The sequence below is a fragment of the Petromyzon marinus genome, chromosome 26 (assembly GCF_048934315.1).
Source record: "Petromyzon marinus isolate PM22_M1 ecotype Great Lakes invasive population chromosome 26, UKy_Petmar_22M1.pri1.0, whole genome shotgun sequence".
Classification (NCBI taxonomy): Eukaryota; Metazoa; Chordata; class Hyperoartia; order Petromyzontiformes; family Petromyzontidae; genus Petromyzon; species Petromyzon marinus.
In genome coordinates this window covers 1,451,400-1,471,348 of record NC_133692.1, presented here as the reverse complement: position 1 = coordinate 1,471,348, position 19,949 = coordinate 1,451,400, and the positions used below count along the sequence as shown (strand labels likewise).

The 19,949-nt window shown below is 44.8% G+C and overlaps 1 protein-coding gene across 1 annotated transcript in view; it reads right to left on the bottom strand.

Annotated features, from left to right (window-relative positions):
• Positions 1-847: 847 nt before the first annotated feature.
• C26H16orf96 (chromosome 26 C16orf96 homolog) overlaps positions 848-19,949 on the bottom strand; it is a 26,261-nt gene continuing 7,159 nt past the window's right edge. Inside the window, exons 4-16 of the mRNA XM_032961003.2 lie at positions 19,762-19,875; positions 17,933-18,113; positions 16,782-16,867; positions 13,895-14,017; positions 13,274-13,348; positions 12,302-12,466; positions 10,271-10,389; positions 8,353-8,415; positions 7,166-7,267; positions 6,490-6,646; positions 6,063-6,168; positions 4,592-4,729; positions 848-3,730 (exon numbers count right to left, since the gene is read on the bottom strand). Of these exons, the coding sequence (XP_032816894.2) occupies positions 3,471-3,730; positions 4,592-4,729; positions 6,063-6,168; positions 6,490-6,646; positions 7,166-7,267; positions 8,353-8,415; positions 10,271-10,389; positions 12,302-12,466; positions 13,274-13,348; positions 13,895-14,017; positions 16,782-16,867; positions 17,933-18,113; positions 19,762-19,875 (1,689 nt within the window). The 3' untranslated portion in view covers positions 848-3,470. The remainder of the gene's footprint in view (positions 3,731-4,591; positions 4,730-6,062; positions 6,169-6,489; positions 6,647-7,165; positions 7,268-8,352; positions 8,416-10,270; positions 10,390-12,301; positions 12,467-13,273; positions 13,349-13,894; positions 14,018-16,781; positions 16,868-17,932; positions 18,114-19,761; positions 19,876-19,949) is intronic.

The window sequence follows — 19,949 nt, the reverse complement described above, 5'->3', positions numbered from 1 at the left end:
CAGTGGCGATGTTTTTACGCACCGCACCAGGTACTCATTTGAGGCTGAGTAGACATAGGGGAGGCCCAGGACCGGTTCAGATAATCGTCACCGGTGTTGGCCGTGAGCGGATTCATAGCGCAGCGCGCTAACCGCTGCACCGCCGCTCCACAACTGCCACGTGCAGTGCGGCTTAAAGCGTGTGGGTTCATTTCCGTGTGAAATAAACCTACGTTTCAGATAATTAAATGGGGGGGGGGGGGGGGGGGGGTCCTAAGACACCTGGAGCACCCTGGGCAGGGGATGATTCAGCACTGCTCTCCCCTGTGTCGCGCAAACAACAGATAACAGACAATAAACCAATTCTGCTTCCACTTGTACAACATGAGCTCATAGCAGTTCAAATGTATCGTCTTTCATTGTGGCCTTAGGCAACAGTGGACTTTGTATATACTGTATCGAAGTGTTGGCTTGTACAGCAACTTAATGTACGGACAATCACTGCAACGTAACTTGTAAATTAGGGAACGACTTTGATGTTACCTTGCAGTTTTTTCCACGACTTATTATTATTATTCATATGTTATCATGAAATTATATAATTCCCATTGAATGTGCTTTAAAAGGCTTTGCGGGATTATTAAGTGTGAGTTTATTACATTTTCGGGCCAATTTTTTTAAAATTCCCCGTACTAACGCATATCCAGTATAATGGAAGTCAATGGTAAAAGAGAGCTCGATTTATGGGATTTCGTATATCGAGGAATGGCCATCGTTTACATTACTTCGTACGAGGTTTTGCCATTAAAAAAAATGTTAATTCTTATCAGCTACACACAGAATGTAAAGGCATATCAAGAAAGCCACAGAAAATTGATTCGGCTTTAATCAACTTCAACAAATAAAGGTAAAACATTCCAATTTGTAAACGTGTATATCCTCAAACTAAAATGTCAAACAAAACCGAGTTAAATCGTGTAGACCCAAGGGACGTCAAATGTGTACTGTTGAGTATCGTGTAGACCCAAGTGACGTCAGATGTGTACTGTCTTGAGTTTTCGTCGAGTCTGTGACAACCTGTGGAAATCTTAGTCAAATCTCAAGTCAAATCTTAGGATTTCATGAAACCAAAAATGCTGACTAACACGTGTCCACGTGTTGTAGCATTCTTTTTATATGGGACTAAGAATTCATTGAGATTATTTAGATTGATTTGCTGATTTAAATGTCCAAATGATAAGCCACTTTGTTGAGCTATCATTTGTGGCCAGGTCGCTTCTGAAAAATAATGTAATACCTGAGTGGGCTTTGCCACATAGGATGGCGACGGTTTAGTGTTGTTTTTGTGTTTGGGTGATTTGTTTACATTTCTTGTACTTTGCACTACGATCGTGTTATTTTTTATTGTTTGTCGTTCTAACGTTCTTACCCGCCCCTACTGGACATCTGTAAAAAAAAGCTTTATAGCTCATCGGATTCCTCCTGCAGTATAAATATTATGGTTCTGAAGTGTCCCGTTTTCAATTAGTCAGAATGTATTATTTGAACGACTAGGACGATACTTTAATTCCATAGGTTGTTGCCTACTCGACGAAGACTTAAGAAGACTATGACTGCCGCCTTCAGTACCACACTGCATGCAGCACTGTGAGAGCTGTTGTACATCTGTGCAATACCACCGACAATGAGATAATTTACTGCAATCCCCCCCCTTCCCTAGTGAAACCGTGCAATCATTGTGTAGATTCACCAATCACAGCGGACAGACCGCTGGACGTTGCTTTGGTAGGAGACTCCATAGCGAACAAAAACACTACTTTAAAGACGTGCTTATCAGTAACATATCCATGAAGTACTGCATCCTATACACACGAAAGGAAATCGAATACCGATGTGGGTAAAGCGTGAAAACTCTATTTTGATACATCACCATAAAGTGCATTATGCTCTCGAATGTGTATCGACATACAATTGGATGTAAAAAAGCTTCAAAAACATCACAATATGGGGGTGGGAAACGATTAAAAGAAAACTACTTTTAGATTATGTAAAAATGTATGTTATATATTTTTTTCCTTACACGTGAATATGGGAATTAACTTTTTGCCACCATAAATTATACAAAGTAAAATACTCGTTTACAATGACAGTATACACGCGACAGCATATTGGCTTTTTCAAGACACCTTTAGGCACTTCGTAGTTTTCTTTCATCACATAAACATATTAGAATGTTTATTTCATAAAATTCAAGTTGATGTATCCCATTATATAAATACTTCACAAATGGAGTTGGAGTAACCAGCACGTCACGCAAACTCCGATCGTCCTTGCAGCAGCTTCTGGCTGCTGCCATCGAACAAACATGGCCACCGCATCGCGCGGCGCTTCCAGATGCGCTTCTGCGATCATCTGGAACACTCTCTCGTGTCTAGTTTGTTGTCCTTCCCCCGCACCTCCGATTAGCACGGTTGGCACCGTACGGTGCGAAAGAAGTTCAACGTACACATACGTACATACACCAGATTACACCTCGCATGGGCAATGTCCCCTTTGCTGGGATCAGACACCGCTCCACGTGGAAATATTGCCGCTTGTCAGTTGGGTTCATCCTCTCTCGTTGGGACTTTGCGTTGTAATGACTGATCGTGGCTTGCGTGCGCACAGACACGTCGAGCCCTTTAAGTTGAGGAACTTGCTGGATGAACGGACACGCTCATCAACACAAACACGGCAAAAGGCTGCGCCGACTGTGACATTTAGTGACCCGACACGGAGATGCCGGCTTTTTTCAACGGTTTTACCCAACACCATCGTGTAACGTGCCACTTGGCGTCCTTGGCTCGCAATACCATTCAGACGGTGAATGCAATGAAACTGTATTTAGTGGTTCTTACTTTGGTCGACAGGCATTACACTTCTTATTTGAAATAAATTATGCTGCTCTACTTTGATTGAGGCTCTCAAACTATAATTATTACCAGGCCTTCGTGCTTTGACCCTTCTCTAGAATATAAACGATATAAACTATATGAACTATAATCATCTACGGCCTTTTGTGCTGTGACCCTTCTTGTTGAGGCATCTGCCTGCAAGAATCAAATCGCGTGATTTTGACTCTTTCACAAGTTATTCTACAGTTACAAAACAGCAGCTGTATTCATTTGTATTTCATCAGAAATAGATTTCTCTTCTATGGCTATGTTCCACTTTGGGAGAAAAAGTTACAGATATGGAAATGCCTTAATTTTTAATAAGAATTATTTTCTATGTTTGTATCACACTGGAAGCCACTTCACGTTATTCCTTGCTAACTCGAATGACCCGCTTTGAAAAGACGTGCATTTAGAGCCTCCGATCATCGACGTTGCTGACCATTGTGAATCTCCAATACCTGCTCTGGAGTACAATGACAGCGAGTGGATTTCACCGCTCACAACATTGCAACCAGCGTGAAGGGACGATGTCGTTGGCTCCCGCCCGCTCATCGCTTACACAAGCTGCTGCTGCTGCTGCAAGGTGTCGGGCGAGCCTGGCGGCTCGGCTGGTGCGGCGGGGATGCTGACCGCGATGGAGGCTCCGTCAACTTGGTGGTCCTGCTGCTGCTGCCGGTGCTGCGCGAGTGAGGAGGTGGCGGCGGCGGTGGTAGCGGACGGCTGCATTAGGAGCGTGGCCGCGCTTGCCTGCCGCTCGCCGCTCAAGCGACCCAGGGAGGTGGTCGGCCGCTCGCGGGCCGAGGGCCGCGCCGAAACTTGACGACAAAACGACAACGACAACGACGCACGGCGATTGAGAACGCGTTGGGGATGCGCCTCGTGAGAAGCCACCTAACGCTTGGCTTCAGGAAAGAATTGCCACGGCCAATAGGAATGTGGAACCTCCGCTTCGTGTGGCTTCACCGCTCGTTTGACGCTTTTAATTTTTTGATGCGACGTATTTTTGCACGTCCGTAAAACCGCACCGTTAACTGTCTCGGTAAGAAGCAGCTCTGGGAGAAGCAAGAATCTGTTAATATATGAATTTTACATTTCGTATTGCCTCTTGTACACAAAGTGCCACAATATTAAAATATATCATACCACTCGAGATCATAATAGCTTGTGTAAGGTACGACGATCATGTGCGCGAATATTCATTCGTCTGCATAGTGTATCCGTCCATCCCTGTACCATCGTTTCAGAATGTACAACAAAAGCAAATGGCTACAGTATTTATTCTAAAACGGTAAATGTCATGGAAGTCCTCGAGCAGGCTCGGGAGGAGGGAAGTCTACTTAGAACAATACAGTAGAGAAAAGCAAAAGGTGTGGATTGAGCATATTCTCAAGAGGCGAAACCTTGATGAAGAAATATCTGGAGAGACGAATGTTGTGAAGAGGGCAAGAGGCAGAGCAAATGAAATGCTGCTGGGCAACTTGACGGAAAGGGGTCTATGCGGTGGAATGAAGAAGAGCGCTCGATGTCAGACAGGGTGGAGGGAGCGTGAGCCGAAAACCGCCCACTAAGACAAAGGCCTAAAGAACACGAAATGTAACGACCACGCTGGGACGTGTCAACCTGACTCTGGCTGCCCCAGCGCGGTGGGTGCCGTGCGTGCGTCGTGTGCGAGGCACCTGCCCGTGCCCTCGGCGGCAGGCGAGCGCTCTGGGGCCGCGTGGGTACGGCCCGCACTTCCGCTCCGCCGCTGTTCCTCCGCTGTACTGTGCTCCGGCTTCCTCTGTACGCCATCTGGACGCTCGCGTCGTCTTCAACTGGGAAACAAACGGATGGACCGAACGCTCTATGTACCGCGGGATGCATCGAGCTGCCATGTCTCTATAGCGACGGTGGAACTGCACGCAAAGCACGCGCTACTCCTGTAGGCGGCGGGAATAATGTGGTTTACAAACTTGCTGAGCGCCAATGCACGTGCACCATTGGGGCACTAAAGAATAATGCTGGTGGGAGACGTCAGGAGTTCGGGTTGGCAGGCTGATTGATTTTGCAGTTTTTGAGCAAAAGCCCCATACAAAACCATTTGCCACCGATGGCTATAGTGATAACCCGATAGGAATTTCTTTTTTTGACATTGTAAATTAATATGTATTGTGCTAAATATAAAATGTATTCATGAATGCATGTGTAATGAGCGACTTCCGCGACACGTCGTGTAGAGGGGACTTCTTCTTTATTACTCACACTGGGCACAACACAGGCCAAACACTTGTTCTTCCTCACACCGAGTACAACACTAGTTATTAACGTCTCTACTCGGCGTGGTCCCATCGCCCGCACTCGGCTACGCCGCTGGCTGGCGGCGTGAAGATGAAGGCGATGGAAGCCACCCAGGAGACCTTCCACGTGGCCGGACGACGGAGAGAGATGTCGGCGAGCAGCGACGCAGCCAGGACCCAAGACCCCACACACGAGCCCCGAGCCCCGGGGCCACTCCCCCTTATATCCCCCCAGGCGTGGCTAGGCCCCGCCTCCGGCCACGCCCTCTCGTGGAACCTTCGAGCAGGTTCCCGGAGTATCTCGGCTAGCCCCACCTGTTACCTTTGAACCAGATAAACCTCCTTCTCTGATTGGTTGGTACTTAACCGTGCCTGTACCCGTGATTCCCCTTCCAGGCCAGCAGGTGTTAACCTGTCATTACACATGTAATACATTTGCGGTAGATTTCCATTTTGGACCTGGCACCTGTCATCGCCCCCACTTTGCAGCACCGTTAATTTATAATTAACGTCTACAGTCATGTGAATGGTCAGTAAATAGTTTTGAAAACCGAAAATTTTCTTGAAAATAAATGTTGTGACATCAAAACGTTATATAACAAAACTAAATTTTCTAGGAATTATTTGTTCATTTCATGCAGATAAATGAGTTTGTGTTAACAACTTGCATCTGAAATAATACCGGCACTGTTTGATGCATGTCCGTTCATAAGCTATTTTTCTGTGCACTACATGTTTCGTGTTGGGGTAAATCACACGGGGGGTCAAAGTGTTAATTGAAGCATGGCTAGGCAAATCAAAATACTTTAGTTGGTAGGCAAAGCCTATTTCCGTGGGTCGACATGTGTACTGCCAGAGCACGTGGGCTTACCAGTGGTAAAGTCCTCGGTGGGCTGAGCAGGCTGGAGATCAGGGAGGCGACCGGAAGCCCTTCCCTTGTAAATCTGCCCATTCAAGCCCATGATGTCGACCCCTTTCTGAGAGCCGTAAGTCAGTACGTAGAGAGATTCATGAAGATGAAAAAAAAAAGAAAAGAACAAAATGGAACTTCACAAACTTCATGGATGCTTTTGCTTTCAAAAACCTATTCATTTCTTACATTCTACGTACATTAACCTTGAAGCCTATATTATTTTGCTCCTTTAAAAACTGTATCAAAGTCACTTGATAGCGCACCAGTTAATATCGCGGCCCTCCCAAAAAAACGCGGCCCTCCGAAAAATAAACCTTGAGCGGTTTGGCGTACGTAGCCCCACGGAAGTGCCGGCTTGAGTGCGTGCGTGCGTTGGCCCACTGACCTTCGTGTAGGCCTGCTGTTTGTCCACCGACTGGGACAGGTACACCTGGTTGAGGTTCTGAGCTTTGTTGAATCGGCGGGCCGTGTACGTCATCGTGTGGCTGCCCCCGCAAGGTCGCGCTGACGCCCAGTAGGCATACTCGGCGAGCTCCTTCTCACTGGGAAACCAGCGAGCCGCGTGAGGCCGTGGGAGCATGTGCCAGCGCTGTGCGCAAATGGTCTCAGCTTTGTGCTTATAAAAAAGGGTGTATTTATTTTATTTTGTAAAATACAAGTTGAGCTGATGAAGGGGCTTTTTTTTCCCACCGAACCAATTTGTTTGTGTGTGAAAATAGAACACCAGCTAAATGTGTGTTTGTAGTGCATACATGTGCTTTCCTTTGTGTATCTGCAAAGGTGTCACTGATCATGATGAATAACCAGAATGTCATCTATCCATGCATTTTTTTCCCCAAAATGCTATGCTTGGTTCTATTTGCAGTTCCACTGTCATTGGTGATATCGTTTTTAATGCAGTCGCTGTAAAATGTTGCTAGAATGGTCACAATACGCACACAAGCCTGTGTAGTCTGGGCTATAGACATGGCTTCACATCGCCTTGGTTGGCTCCTGTTGTGTGAAAGTTGTTGTGTCCGTGACATGAGGGCTATGCGGTTTGCAATCGTGTTGCAGCTCACCTCTTGGCATTGTGACGGATGTGTCCCACGTCGTAGACTGTGTAAGGCCGGACGGATCGGCTCGGCGGAAACCCTTGCGTAGCTGGTAAGGTGATGATATGCCTAAAGTGGCAGAGCAGGGAGAGTCGGAAACTTAACTTGCAGTAGCAGCCTTTGCCATGCTCCTCAACGAGTTAGTGCTACAGTCTATGGAGACAGAAAGCATGGCTGGGAATTGTGCATCGCAGACAATACATCTGAACAGGTGACAGGTCAGTACCGGCATTAAGCATCTGTGGTCAATTGTGTCCAACATTGATTTTCCACAACGGAACATCAGCCCCGTACTTAGCGTGTGTCACATTCAATCTCGACACACGGCGACTCTCAAGTGGTTTCCATGATGCGCTGCTGCCTCTGAGATGGAATAACATTTAGACCTCTCAACGATTTGCCCCGGCCTTCTGCGACGTTATGCTGTCCAGCAATGTACACCGATTAAGCGGTGACCGTTAAGGGTTGAAAATTAACGTGGCAGCAGCCTTCCGATGGGTTTTAGAGTTGTACCGCCACGTCGTTTGGCATGACGTCGAGGGTGAAGGTGAGCTACTTCAGCCGGTTCCTGAAGAATCTCACGGCACGCGAAGCGAAACATTGGAAGACTTACGGTGTTACAACGTGTAAAACAAAGCGCTACACAACACATCCAACAACAAAAAAACCTATGCTGCAAAAGCCAAAAATAAAAAAAGTAAACAGACCGCTAAACGAATTATACACAATTTACCAGTTAATATAAGAAAGACAATAAAATGTAAGGCCAAGTTATGTTCAATGATACAATGTATTGCATATCTAAAATATTAAATAGATTTCAAATCTTTTAAAACAGTCTGCCTCAGCAGCAGACCATGCTTCCCCACCTGATGACGGACGCTTGTGTTGCGCCCGAAACGTCGTGATTTATTTGATTTTATACCTACGTGACTTTACCGAAAGAACCAAAGAATATGGTTTTATTGTTCTACATTTGTTTTACTCCTGGCTAAAAATATATTTGCATTACAACTCCTCAACGCTCTCTGCTGGCAGAACATTGCAACTCCTTTCATTGGCAGACTTCTCATGACTCGCAACGAAGACTAATTCATGACGGCAGTTAAAAATGTACAATTAGTGTCTTCATTAACTCTGATTGTATTACGTACGGTCCTGGCATCAAATCCACTGGCCGGTCACAGGAGAGACAGTTGAACCTTGCCACCAGCTGCCTGAAAGAAATTGAATGTCAACGTCAGTCTTTGGCTCGGTTAGTGTATTGGAGCAGCCTAACAATATCAATTGTACACCTACAATTGTCAATCCACTGCTGGATAAGGCCCCCCCCCCCATGTCTGTGAAGACCGTGAGGGTTACATGAGCATCGCCTGCCACCATCGTGGGTTGGTGAAGGTAGGGGGCATAGCAGGGGAATCATAGAAGTACAGTACAGCGGTTGCTTTTGCTACACTGTCCTCTACTGCCAATCATGTAGCCTCACAACGCCTATGACAACCATCCCAGCGCTGTGCAGGCTCAAAAGCCTGCTTAGCTTTAAAGAAGCGATGAGGCCAGGCACGTTGTGTGTGGTTTACATTCATAGGCAAACATATCAAATGCATTTAGCAACATACAACATCCGTAAAACGGAAAATGCATTTTGCTGCACCCACTTACGAAGACAATATTTAATAATTCTAGATTTCTCCCTCCATACAGAAACAACCACTTGATACTCCGGTCAAAACCATCACACTACCATATATAGCAGGCGTTACTAAAAGGATTTCCAAAATTCTAAACAAACACAAGATCCAGGTCCGGTTCAATACAGTACACAAAATTCGTGATCTGATCCCATCCGTGAAGGATGTCATTCCTGACTGACAGTACCCCGGGGTTTACAAATTGAGTTGTACCTGCGGTGATTGCTATATCGGGGAGACAAAGCGACATGTCTCTGACCGAATTGGCGAGCACAAATCAGATTTGAAACACGGTAAAACGAATTCTTCTGCCGTAGCTGATCATTGTTGCAACGCTGTGGGTGATCACGATATAATTTTCTCCGATACCAAGGTTCTTTGCAAACCCACGGGTTTTTATCAGAGATTTGTTCACGAAGCAATTCGGATCTACAAGCACAGACACAATTTCAACCGAGAAGATGGTTTCAGATTAAGCAACCATTGGAAAGATGTTCTAAATCGAACCAAACATTAAACTAATTTTCAATGGTACAGTATATTTTTCAAGTAGTGGTACCCCAAACTTTCGCAGCTCTTAAATTCCCTTTTCACACCATCAATAGGGAAACTCCCCGCCCCCCCCGCGCGCCAACCGGCATGTGCACTTGCATGTCCACCACTTCTATGCTAAGTCGGGCAATCAAATGCTAATTTTTATGCTAATTCCTTTGTTAAGGCACCTTGTTTCCTCGCACACAGCTTAAAGGTCGCGGTCTGAGCGTGGCTGTGTTCCACTCCAGCGCTGTGTTCCACTCCAGCCTGATCCCTTCACCTGATGAAGGCCGCTTGTGTTGTGGCCGAAACGTCGTGATTTTTGTTGTTTTATTTTTACCCACGTGACTTTACCGAATAGAACCAAAGAGTAATATTTAATAAATCATAATTTACTTTCCAGGTTAGGCCTCATAATTATCTGATTAATCTGTCTTTAGGAACCCTCAACCAAAGCCAAACTAATGAATTGTCGCGTGGTGTACAAGCAATTAATGCACCGATTAATATTGTTTTAATATTGTTTCAGCTCATGGGTGAGTTGAAGTACAAATTCTCGCAAACAAATTTAGCACTTAGATACGCAAAGTTTCAATTGGGACCACGTCACACATTACATCGGGAACAAAATCCAGAAAGAGTAAAACTTCAAATAACCAATATGAAATATATCCCAAGCCTCTCATTCTCATGCCAATAAAATATGTAACAACAATAACAACCCATCGTGACTGTCGCCGTGAAGAACCACCGGTGACTTTGATCACACGCGTTCGGGGGCATGCACCAGCCTGGATGTGACTATTGACCCTGCTGCTTCCTGGTGGCGGCTCACGGTGCCCATTACTTGCGGAAGGCAGCGGCATCATCAGCCTCGATCCTGGGCCCTTCCTGGAGGTGCTTCTTGAAGGCCCTCCAGCGGTCCTCGAGCTGCTTCTTGAGCGGATCCAGATCCATCCGGTCCAGCTGCCCACACACAGCCATACAATACACACACACAGCCACACAATACGCACACACAGCCACACAATACGCACACAGAGCCACACAATACACACACAGAGCCACACAATACGCACACAGCCGCACAATAAACACACACAGCCACACAATACACACGCAGCCGCACAATACACACACACAGCCACACAATACACACACAGCCGCACAATACACACACAGCCGCACAATACACACACACAGCCGCACAATACACACACACAGCCGCACAATACACACACAGCCGCACAATACACACACACAGCCACACAATACACACACAAAGCCATACAATACACACACACAGCCACACAATACACACACAGAGCCACACAATACACACACACAGCCACACAATACACACACACAGCCGCACAATACACACACAGCCACACAATACACACACACAGCCACACAATACACACACAGAGCCATACAATACACACACACAGCCACACAATACACACACAGAGCCACACAATACACACACACAGCCACACAATACACACACACACGTGCTCGATCAATCCTGATTACACCTACGGCGTGCGGTATAAGCATTCAGCAGCATCTTTCTGCTCCATTTATCGATTTTTTTTAAATGAAAGGCATGAAATATGCATCCAGTCATGTGTGTGTGGCTACATTTATTTTCTATTTATGGTTGGAACGCATGAGGCAAACTAATTAGACAAGGAAGGAGACATTGTATGCTTATATATGTTGTTAAATTGATAATCATAGACAGTGCATTACTCTTTGCAGACATTTAACCAGTTCAGTATGAAATGCAAGACATGTGTTTAATAGAGCTTACAATGTGTGAATATAGCTCACTCGTGATAACCACGGCTATAAGAGTTGCGTGCTTATAAATGAAACAGTACTTACAAATGGCATGGACAGTGCAGATGGCACAGTACACAGGAGAAAAAAAGAATACAGAGAGCAAAGTCAAGACAGACAACCCACGTGGGACAGACAAGACAACACGGACGTGAACGAGGAGCCTGAGGAACGATGCTCTTCACTGCATCATGAACGGGTGTTGATGAACCATTGCATGGCTTGCTGAATGCTGCCCATTGTCGGATGCATATGCAAACCGATCTGGCCAATGTTCGCCACATATCCCCCTCACGCAGTCTGCTTTAACGCTGTTCGCGTGCTAGCCACCCTGTCGTGATTATTCATGGGCCTGTCATATGGAAGCGTTAATTTGCTTCTCGAACGATCGGCCTTCTCACTACACGGCCGTACAAACTCATGCGGTGGTGACGTTTAGACAATATCTATTCTCTTTGAGCCTGCATCGCTTCAGAGATTCAAACTAAACTGAAGGTCATGGATTGTCCTTAGCATCGTTAATTTGCACGTGTGAATGATGTGAACCGATTTGAGCCAAACAATAGATGTTTGCCGACGCGTTTAAAATCGGTGTGACCTCCAAACTTAGACATTGAGTTTGGTTGCTGTCAGCACGTCAAATAGTTGGCAAAAAAAGAAGTACCAGTAATCATTACTGAATTGAACAAACAAGACGGACAGCCTTTCAGCAGCATGCCCCCATAGTCACCACTGGCCCTCGTCTAAAACGTTGCCTTTACACTTTAGTTTTGCTCTTCCAGAGTACGTAACGCCGGTATCACACCAACCATCGAACAGGCGCCCGCTCGCGCGCTGCTATGGGACACAACGTTCCTGTTGCGTAAACCATGGGCAACAGTGCACATTGGCCCATTACACAATGAACAATGTTTAGGTTAGATCTGATAACCATAAACATTGGCCGTGGTGCGCCTCTCTCGATATCGCTACCCTCCGCTGACGTTCCGCCCACCGAGCTGTGCAACGGTGCCCCAGGCCTTCGCTTCCCCACCTTGGAGTCCATCTCCTGCGTGAGGCGCTCCAGCGTCTTCACCCAGTCGTGTTCGTGCAGCGCCAGCTTGCTCAGCAGCTCCTGCACCATGGCGCCCAGCCGCTCGGCCGTCTCGTCGAACTGCGCGCGGCTCACCTTCCCGTCCAGCGCCAGCTTGTCCGCTTTCTATGCTCGAAAGGAGGAGAGAGCCAAGAGTTAAACGCCATTCGCCGTGGTGTGGTCGCGATCGTAGTCGTCCGCCCGCTGCAGACCCATCGCTCACTTGGGATGAGGCACTGCAAGATATAATCCGTGTCCGAGCTGCGTTGGCTTTCGGTTGCCGAACGAACACATTGTTAGAAGTTCGCACTCATTACACACCAAGTGCGTGCCAAAAATGAACGACGCTACCTTGCTGATCTCGTCAAGGAGCAAAACCCATCACGCGAACCGTGGACATTCTCGCAGCAGCAGCGGCGTTTTGATAACCATCGCACAAAGACGGTCACCGCATCGCGCGGCGCTTTAAAGATGCGCTTCTGCGGCTGTCTGAAACGCTCTTCCTTCTGATATTACGATGCCACTGGAGCTATGCACTATTAAATCTCCATTGAAAACGAACTTCTTTCGAATTGATTTTTGTGTTTAGTTTGTTGTCCTTCCCCCACACCTCCGATAAATATGGTTGGCTACGTACAGTGCGAAAGAAATTCAACATACATAGTGCACCTTCGATTAGCATGGTTAGCTACGTACAGTGTGAAAGAAGTTCAACATACAAACTTGGGATTAAGTAACCACAACATATTTATTATTAGAAGCTGAACAGAGAGGCTAAATGTATCTGCATTTTGTGTTCCTGTAGAGCAGTATGACGTTTCTTCATGACTCTTTGTTGCAATTAAAACACGCGTCACTATCGTTCTTTAGTATGGATGTGAATTGAGTAGCAAATACATTATAATAGAGTGCAACAGAACTTCAAATAGTTACCACATCAATTTCCATTTCCACATGCTGTTTATCTGCCTTCTTCTCCTCCAGCTGTTCCACAAGCTCAAACAATCTCTGGGAAAAAAAGACAGTCAGCAACGACATATTGTAACGTTCCGATTCAGTATTTATAAATCACGATCACATAAAAAAAAACACGGAAGCTTTTCAGGCACAACATTAATTACAAATGGAAAGTGCAACGAAGTAAATAATGCTTGAAAAAAAATATACGTCTTTAGCGAGATGCTGGCCTTTCAATTCAGAAGTCAATTGGTCATTCGCACGGTGTAACAGTTGAACACATGGTGCAAGTTTCTTCCATTCCCCTGCCTCTGTCCACCCATCATGAGCAGACCTCCACTTAGTCAATCTGCAGGGGGTTACAGTGTGGGGCCACCTGGAGCTCGCTCTCGTGAAAGCCCTGCCTCAGCAGTGGCACGAGCAAGCAATGATGAGCAGGGGCTGCACCTCTATGGCCTTTCATCTCCAGCACAGTCAATTTAAAACCTGGTTCTCCAAGCTCAGAGCTTGCAACGATTGTGCTTGTCTCTGCACGGCACCCATGGGCCTCTGTGCGCGTGGGGGGCATCTGTGGGACTAGAGCGTGGCGTCACTCACATTGACGTGCCGCTGTTTTTGAGCCTTGTCTTCCTCCAGTAGGGCCGTGGTGCTGTCGAGCCGTTCGCAGTCGGCCTGCAGCTGCCGTAAGGCCGCCTGCAGCAGTCGAAGGGCCTCTGCGTCCTGCCAATGAACAATCATCCCCGTACGCACACAAAAGGCACAGGGACGAAGATCCCCCGTATAGCCTTAACAGACTGTTGGGGCAGGTGCTGTTAGGGAGCACTTACGAAGGCCGGCACGGTACACGAGTGGGTGGGTGGCCAGCACCACGCCCGACCGCCTTTGTCTTCCTAGTAGTGATGTTTACACATCATACCAGGTACTCATTTGAGGCTGAGTCGATCTAAGGGAGGTCCAGGACTGATTCAGATAATCGTCACTGGTGTTGGTGGCCATGAGCGGGAATCGAACCTGGGTCGCCGGGTTCGTAGCACACTGGCTAACCACTACACACACTACCGCTCTCCACTACCAATGCACAATCATTCCCGTACGCACACACACATACATTGACTTCACTTACAACCAGGTCCTCCTTGTATAGGTATCTGGTGTTGTATGTAACGTATAGCTATATGGTCTGCACTGAGTTTTCTGTTTCAAGTTACATTTCAACATTTAAAATCAGGAGATGAAGCTGAAAATAGGCATTGGAATCTCGTTCAGGAGATGAGTGAATTTAGATTGTATCCAAATATTTCACTTCCGAGATAAGAAAAATTATCGCAAATTGACTACATAATGAGATGCCTGCCATCGGAATGAACGGGGCACTGGAAGTGATAGGCAACATAAACAACACGATCTGTTTGAAACCACAGAAAGCTGAATGAAGAAAAGGAGAGCTATACAGCGGGATAAATGATGACAGACACGAGCTAAATACATAAAACCCTGTAAATAATTTAAGAGTTTGAGAATCCGATTCGGGGAGCTCAACATAAACACGATTGACAAAATTCGTGACAACGGCAGCATCAGAGAAACGGTGAAATGGGTGCTGCTGATGCTGCTGCTTTCGAAAATGCTCGTTCTTAAATATCAAGACAGAACCATTGTGTATTATAGGGACAGATCTCCATGGCAAACAATTCACATATTCCAGGATAAACGAATAATTTACGGAGGTAGAGGAGGAGGCTCCGCATGTCACACTTTGAAGAAATAACCACGGCCTCTGTGCTGCCGCGCTCACTCACGAATCGATCACGTGGCTCACAAACGTAAGCCTAGACTTGTAATTTATATATACTTGCCATACGCTATAATAAAACAATGTGCTCATTACACACTATTTCAATATATGCACATTAAACACTAGTTATGTAAATGACGCACATTTACTTGACAATAATGATAATATATTCTTGGTTCTTTCGGTAAAGTCACGTAGAAGGGAAACAAAAAAATAATAAAAAATATAAAACAAAAAAATAATAAAAATATAAAACAATTAAATTCTCACGACATTCCGACTGCAACAAAAGCAATCATCATCAGGTGTGAAAACCACAGCAAGAAAATTTGTATTGTTTGCCTTCTACGTGACTTTACCGAAAGAACCAAGAATATGAATCCCTGCAGTCACGGAAGCTTTAAAAAGAAAAAATAATGATAATGTTCTGAAACACAGTAATTATATACAATTAAGATATTTTCACACCGATTTAAATACTGTACGGTGGAAGTGCCTGCGTAAACGAGAAGTCTAATAATCATCATTGGCTAAGGGCTGCCAATGCAGATCATTGCTCATATTTGCATACTTTTATCATTCCACCCTTAATGGACAAGGATGTTCAATCGACTTGCAATGCTGTATTGTGGTCTAAGTGGCTTGAGAAGACCATTATGGCGATCCATTAGCATCCTTAAAAGCCATTTGTTTGGTATGTATGTTGAACTGCTTTTGCACCGTACGTAGCCAACCGTGCTCATCGGAGGTGAGATTGGTCTTGTTAGAACTGGTGAGATTGGTCTTGTTAGAACTGGTGAGATTGGTCTTGTTATAACAGGTGAGATTGGTCTTGTTAGAACTGGTGAGATTGGTCTTGTTAGAACTGGTGAGATTGGTCTTGTTAGAACTGGTGAGATTGGTATTGTTAGAACTGGTGAGATTGGTCTTGTTAGAACTGGTGAGATTGGTCTTGTTAGAACTGGTGAGATTGGTCTTGTTATAACAGGTGAGATTGGTCTTGTTAGAACTGGTGAGATTGGTCTTGTTAGAACTGGTGAGATTGGTCTTGTTAGAACTCAAAACTAAAAGTGATGGTACCAACATTTTGTAGGCTGTGCCACAAACTGTGCTGTTGTGGGAAGCCTCCAAACATTGCAGTCTGCACAAAAGATCAGCATTCGGTGAAATACCTTGGGTTCAGGGAGCTAATCAGCCAAACAAAGGCTTTCCGAACAGACAATGACAGTGTGTAATCAAATATACAAGACTGGATCATTGATATGCTGTGCCAGCAAAAAACATTTTAACAAGTATTGTTCAGATTTAGACTTCAATGCAGTCATTACACTCCATACGTCTGTGTGGAGGTGCACTGCTTTGATTTTATTTCCAGACAGATATCTTTCATGCAGATAATATAGTCACCCGCTTGCATCATCCCACGTGTTTTAGCAAAGCAAGTTAAATTTATGTTGAACATGTATCCAATAGCATAACGCATCTCACTAAAATGCAGGTCCTCAGAAGGTGACAGTTAAAGCATTGTTGAAAGCAATGACTCTGCCTTCTATGCACACATTTAATGCAGTATACCTTGTCGTTTAACAGTTGAATATTTAATCGATTAATAATCGTTATACACGGCAGCATTTCAGTTAACAGCATAACAAGAACATTGTGGATGATAGTAACGGTGGTATGTATTACCTTTGCCTTTTCTCCGTTCAGTTTGCCGAGGTCCTCTGCCAGAGCCTTCAGCTGCTGCAGGAGGTTGTCTGGGATGTTTTTTGAAGCTGCACAATTTAGGCGGTATCACACACCAGTTCTGACCATTACATTTGTGGATATGCCAGTTGTGGGGCCTGGTCAAATGTTTCGTTTTTTTGTTAACCTAACATCAAACAGAGAGGTGAGGGAAACTGTGCAGAAATAAGAATAAGAATACAGTGGAAACTCCTCTTAGCCTGCCCTGATGTGAGAAGCTGCTCGTGGCTGATCCTATTAGCCCCACTTACCTGCACAATTTACCCATTTATCGAATGCAAATGAGCAGATACACGTGGATAACGAATTCATGTAATACTGCTTCTGCGTCACTCCCCTTCTCCACATAAAGGCTCAGGTAATAGGTAGATTTGTTGCACATAATTTAGGGCTGCAGTGAAGAGGAATAGTGCATCATACCAAAGTATTTTTGAGAACGATTTAGCAGGCTTTTGCTAAAATCGTTCTGTTGATTGCGTAGATGCAATCAACAGAAGTTTAATTGTGTCAATGTGTTACAGTATATATTATCCTAGCATGTTTGTTTGCATGTTTTACCACAACTATGTGTGGTTAATGCAGACTTGATGTCTTGCAAAAGGTTTCTATGTGGTGTTTGAACATCTTAACACCTGTTTTATTTTCGGAGAGGGTAAAAACCTATGCTTATTTTTCATCATTTTTGGATACTGACAAAAAGGTCGCATCGATATGCTTTACAGTGAATAAATTATTTTTTCGCAATGCAAAAAAAAAACAGTCATGGTCTGGCCATCATATACGTGAACGTCAGAAATCTAAATGGTTTTCGGCACCTACATCTCATTGAAGCCAGATCATTACCTGCTGCCAATGGACAGCGCTTAAAACGGTTCCGCAAAAAAACCATGGGAGATGCGGATATCTAAGTGCAAAGCGGAAAATCAAAGACTCTCCTGTGTGCGAATGTATCTACGAGCTCCAGACCATCGACCATGTAACTTCACGCTGCCCCAAATTCAAATGGCTCGCAGACAGAGCCACTGAATTACCAAATCACTTACAATTGCATCTCTAATAATCCCTCTTCAAAGGCCATATGAAATGAAGATTACCGAGGTCTTCCAATTGCCGCTTCAACGCCTCCATCTCACTCTTGTTGGGGACTGATTGCAAATCAGCCTCCAGGGCCTCCACGCGGATCTCCAGAGCCCCGTGGAGCCTGGGAAGCTGCCCAATCACCCTGAGAGCCTGCGCCGCCTCTTTGTGCTGCGGTTGAATCTCAGTGGCATGCGCCTGCAGGGGTTCATTAAATCAGCATAGGCACAGACACGCTCAGAAGTCTTGACGGCATCTCTCGAGCCACGCGCAAAGAGGGAATCATTAAAGCTGTGCAAATATGACGTGAAATAGCCATGCATTTTACGCTAATTGATTTTTTTATGATTGTCGTGGCCTTGATTATAATGCAAATATTCATCATCATCATCATCATCCACGGTCAATCCACTGCTGGATGAAGGCCTCTCCAAGCTCCTATCATCAGAGCAATGTAATGGGTGCAAACATTCACTCGCCATTTTGCAGATCATTGGTATTTATAAATATAAACCAGGCATTGATTATAAGAATATGTTTTCCCCTTTCTGGCAATAAAACAGTTGTGTTAAGATGTTAAAACACCAAACTGAAACCTTTTTGCAAGGAATCATGTCTGCATTAACCACATATACTTGTGGTGAAAATACAAACAAAAAACATACTCTGACAGTATATGCATTGTCTTTGAAACTGATTGGTCCACACCAGAGACAGCTTTCTTGAGAGATAAAAGACAATGATAGTGGCATTGTCTTTGTGCTGTTCGCCTTTTGGCGTCCTCTGGTCTAACACCGTTTGAGACTAGGGTCAAGAGAAAGATGCCTATTTTGATACTAGCAAAGGAGGTCCCATAATGCAGGCATTGATTACTTGAAAATTCTGATAACACACATAAAACGCTGTATTTGCATTGCTTTTATTTGCCTTTAATTTAGATGGGCATTCAATGCGTGTCACTGTGATATTATATTTTGTAATAATGGACAGATGTTGTACGATTGTTTTTTTTAATATCACCTTAGATGGTGCACATTTACCGCTAGTTGCTGGTGATTACTCTTGGGGTGTTTCGATGTGTAGACAGAACATCAATGAGACAATGCCCACACAGCAATATGCTGGAGGTGACATTGTAAAGTTGTATCATTTACCAAATAACGTTGTATAATAATAAAGTAGCAGTACGTGACCATTATTTTGCTCATATTTGACATAGTGAAGTTGTACAAATTACTAATTTAATTCTATAAGTTCTTATGTAATGAAGCTGTTGTATATGCCGTTTGTTCATGCTCATTTATCCTGAGCACAAATATCCAGTCCTCATGGATACATGAACCCTCCACCCTGGCCTTCGCACCTGATTGGCTCACAAGCGACGACATCACATCTATCCTTCTAGTTAATAACTAAAGAGGAGGATTTCTCCACAAATCTGGCTGTTGCCTGATGATGCTAGTTGTAATTACTGGCGAAACCTCGTATTCGAACTGTAAATGTGTGTGAGTTTACTCTCCAACACACCGGTGTGCTGTACTAGTAACGAATTTGCATGTTTTGTTTACGTGACAAACCTTACTAATTGGCTGTGTCGGGTGATGTCGGGTTGAATGACACATTCATATTTACACGATCTAACCCAATAAACCTATATTATGAATAGCTGTGGATGATCACAGCTGATGATGATTAATTAAATTATATAACAATTAAGCACCTTCTTTTGCATGTGGTCATTTACATCGCGTTATTTATTACAAAACAAAGCATCTGGTGGTTTGAATATCATCATTATTGTCAATAACTGCCGTGTCTTTGATTTCTGCTGCAGAATTACACTCACCTCCTGTAACGTGCCACCCTTTGGGATCAAGGTCTCCTGGAGGAATTTGTACGTGATGCAATTTCTGAACTCCTCTGGGCTTGGCAGAAGGCCAAGTTTGTTTTGTTGCTCTCTCTACGGGCAGACACGGCAAACAGACGCGTGACGATGTAGCCTTGAACTCGCACTTCAACAAAGTCTATGTTGCC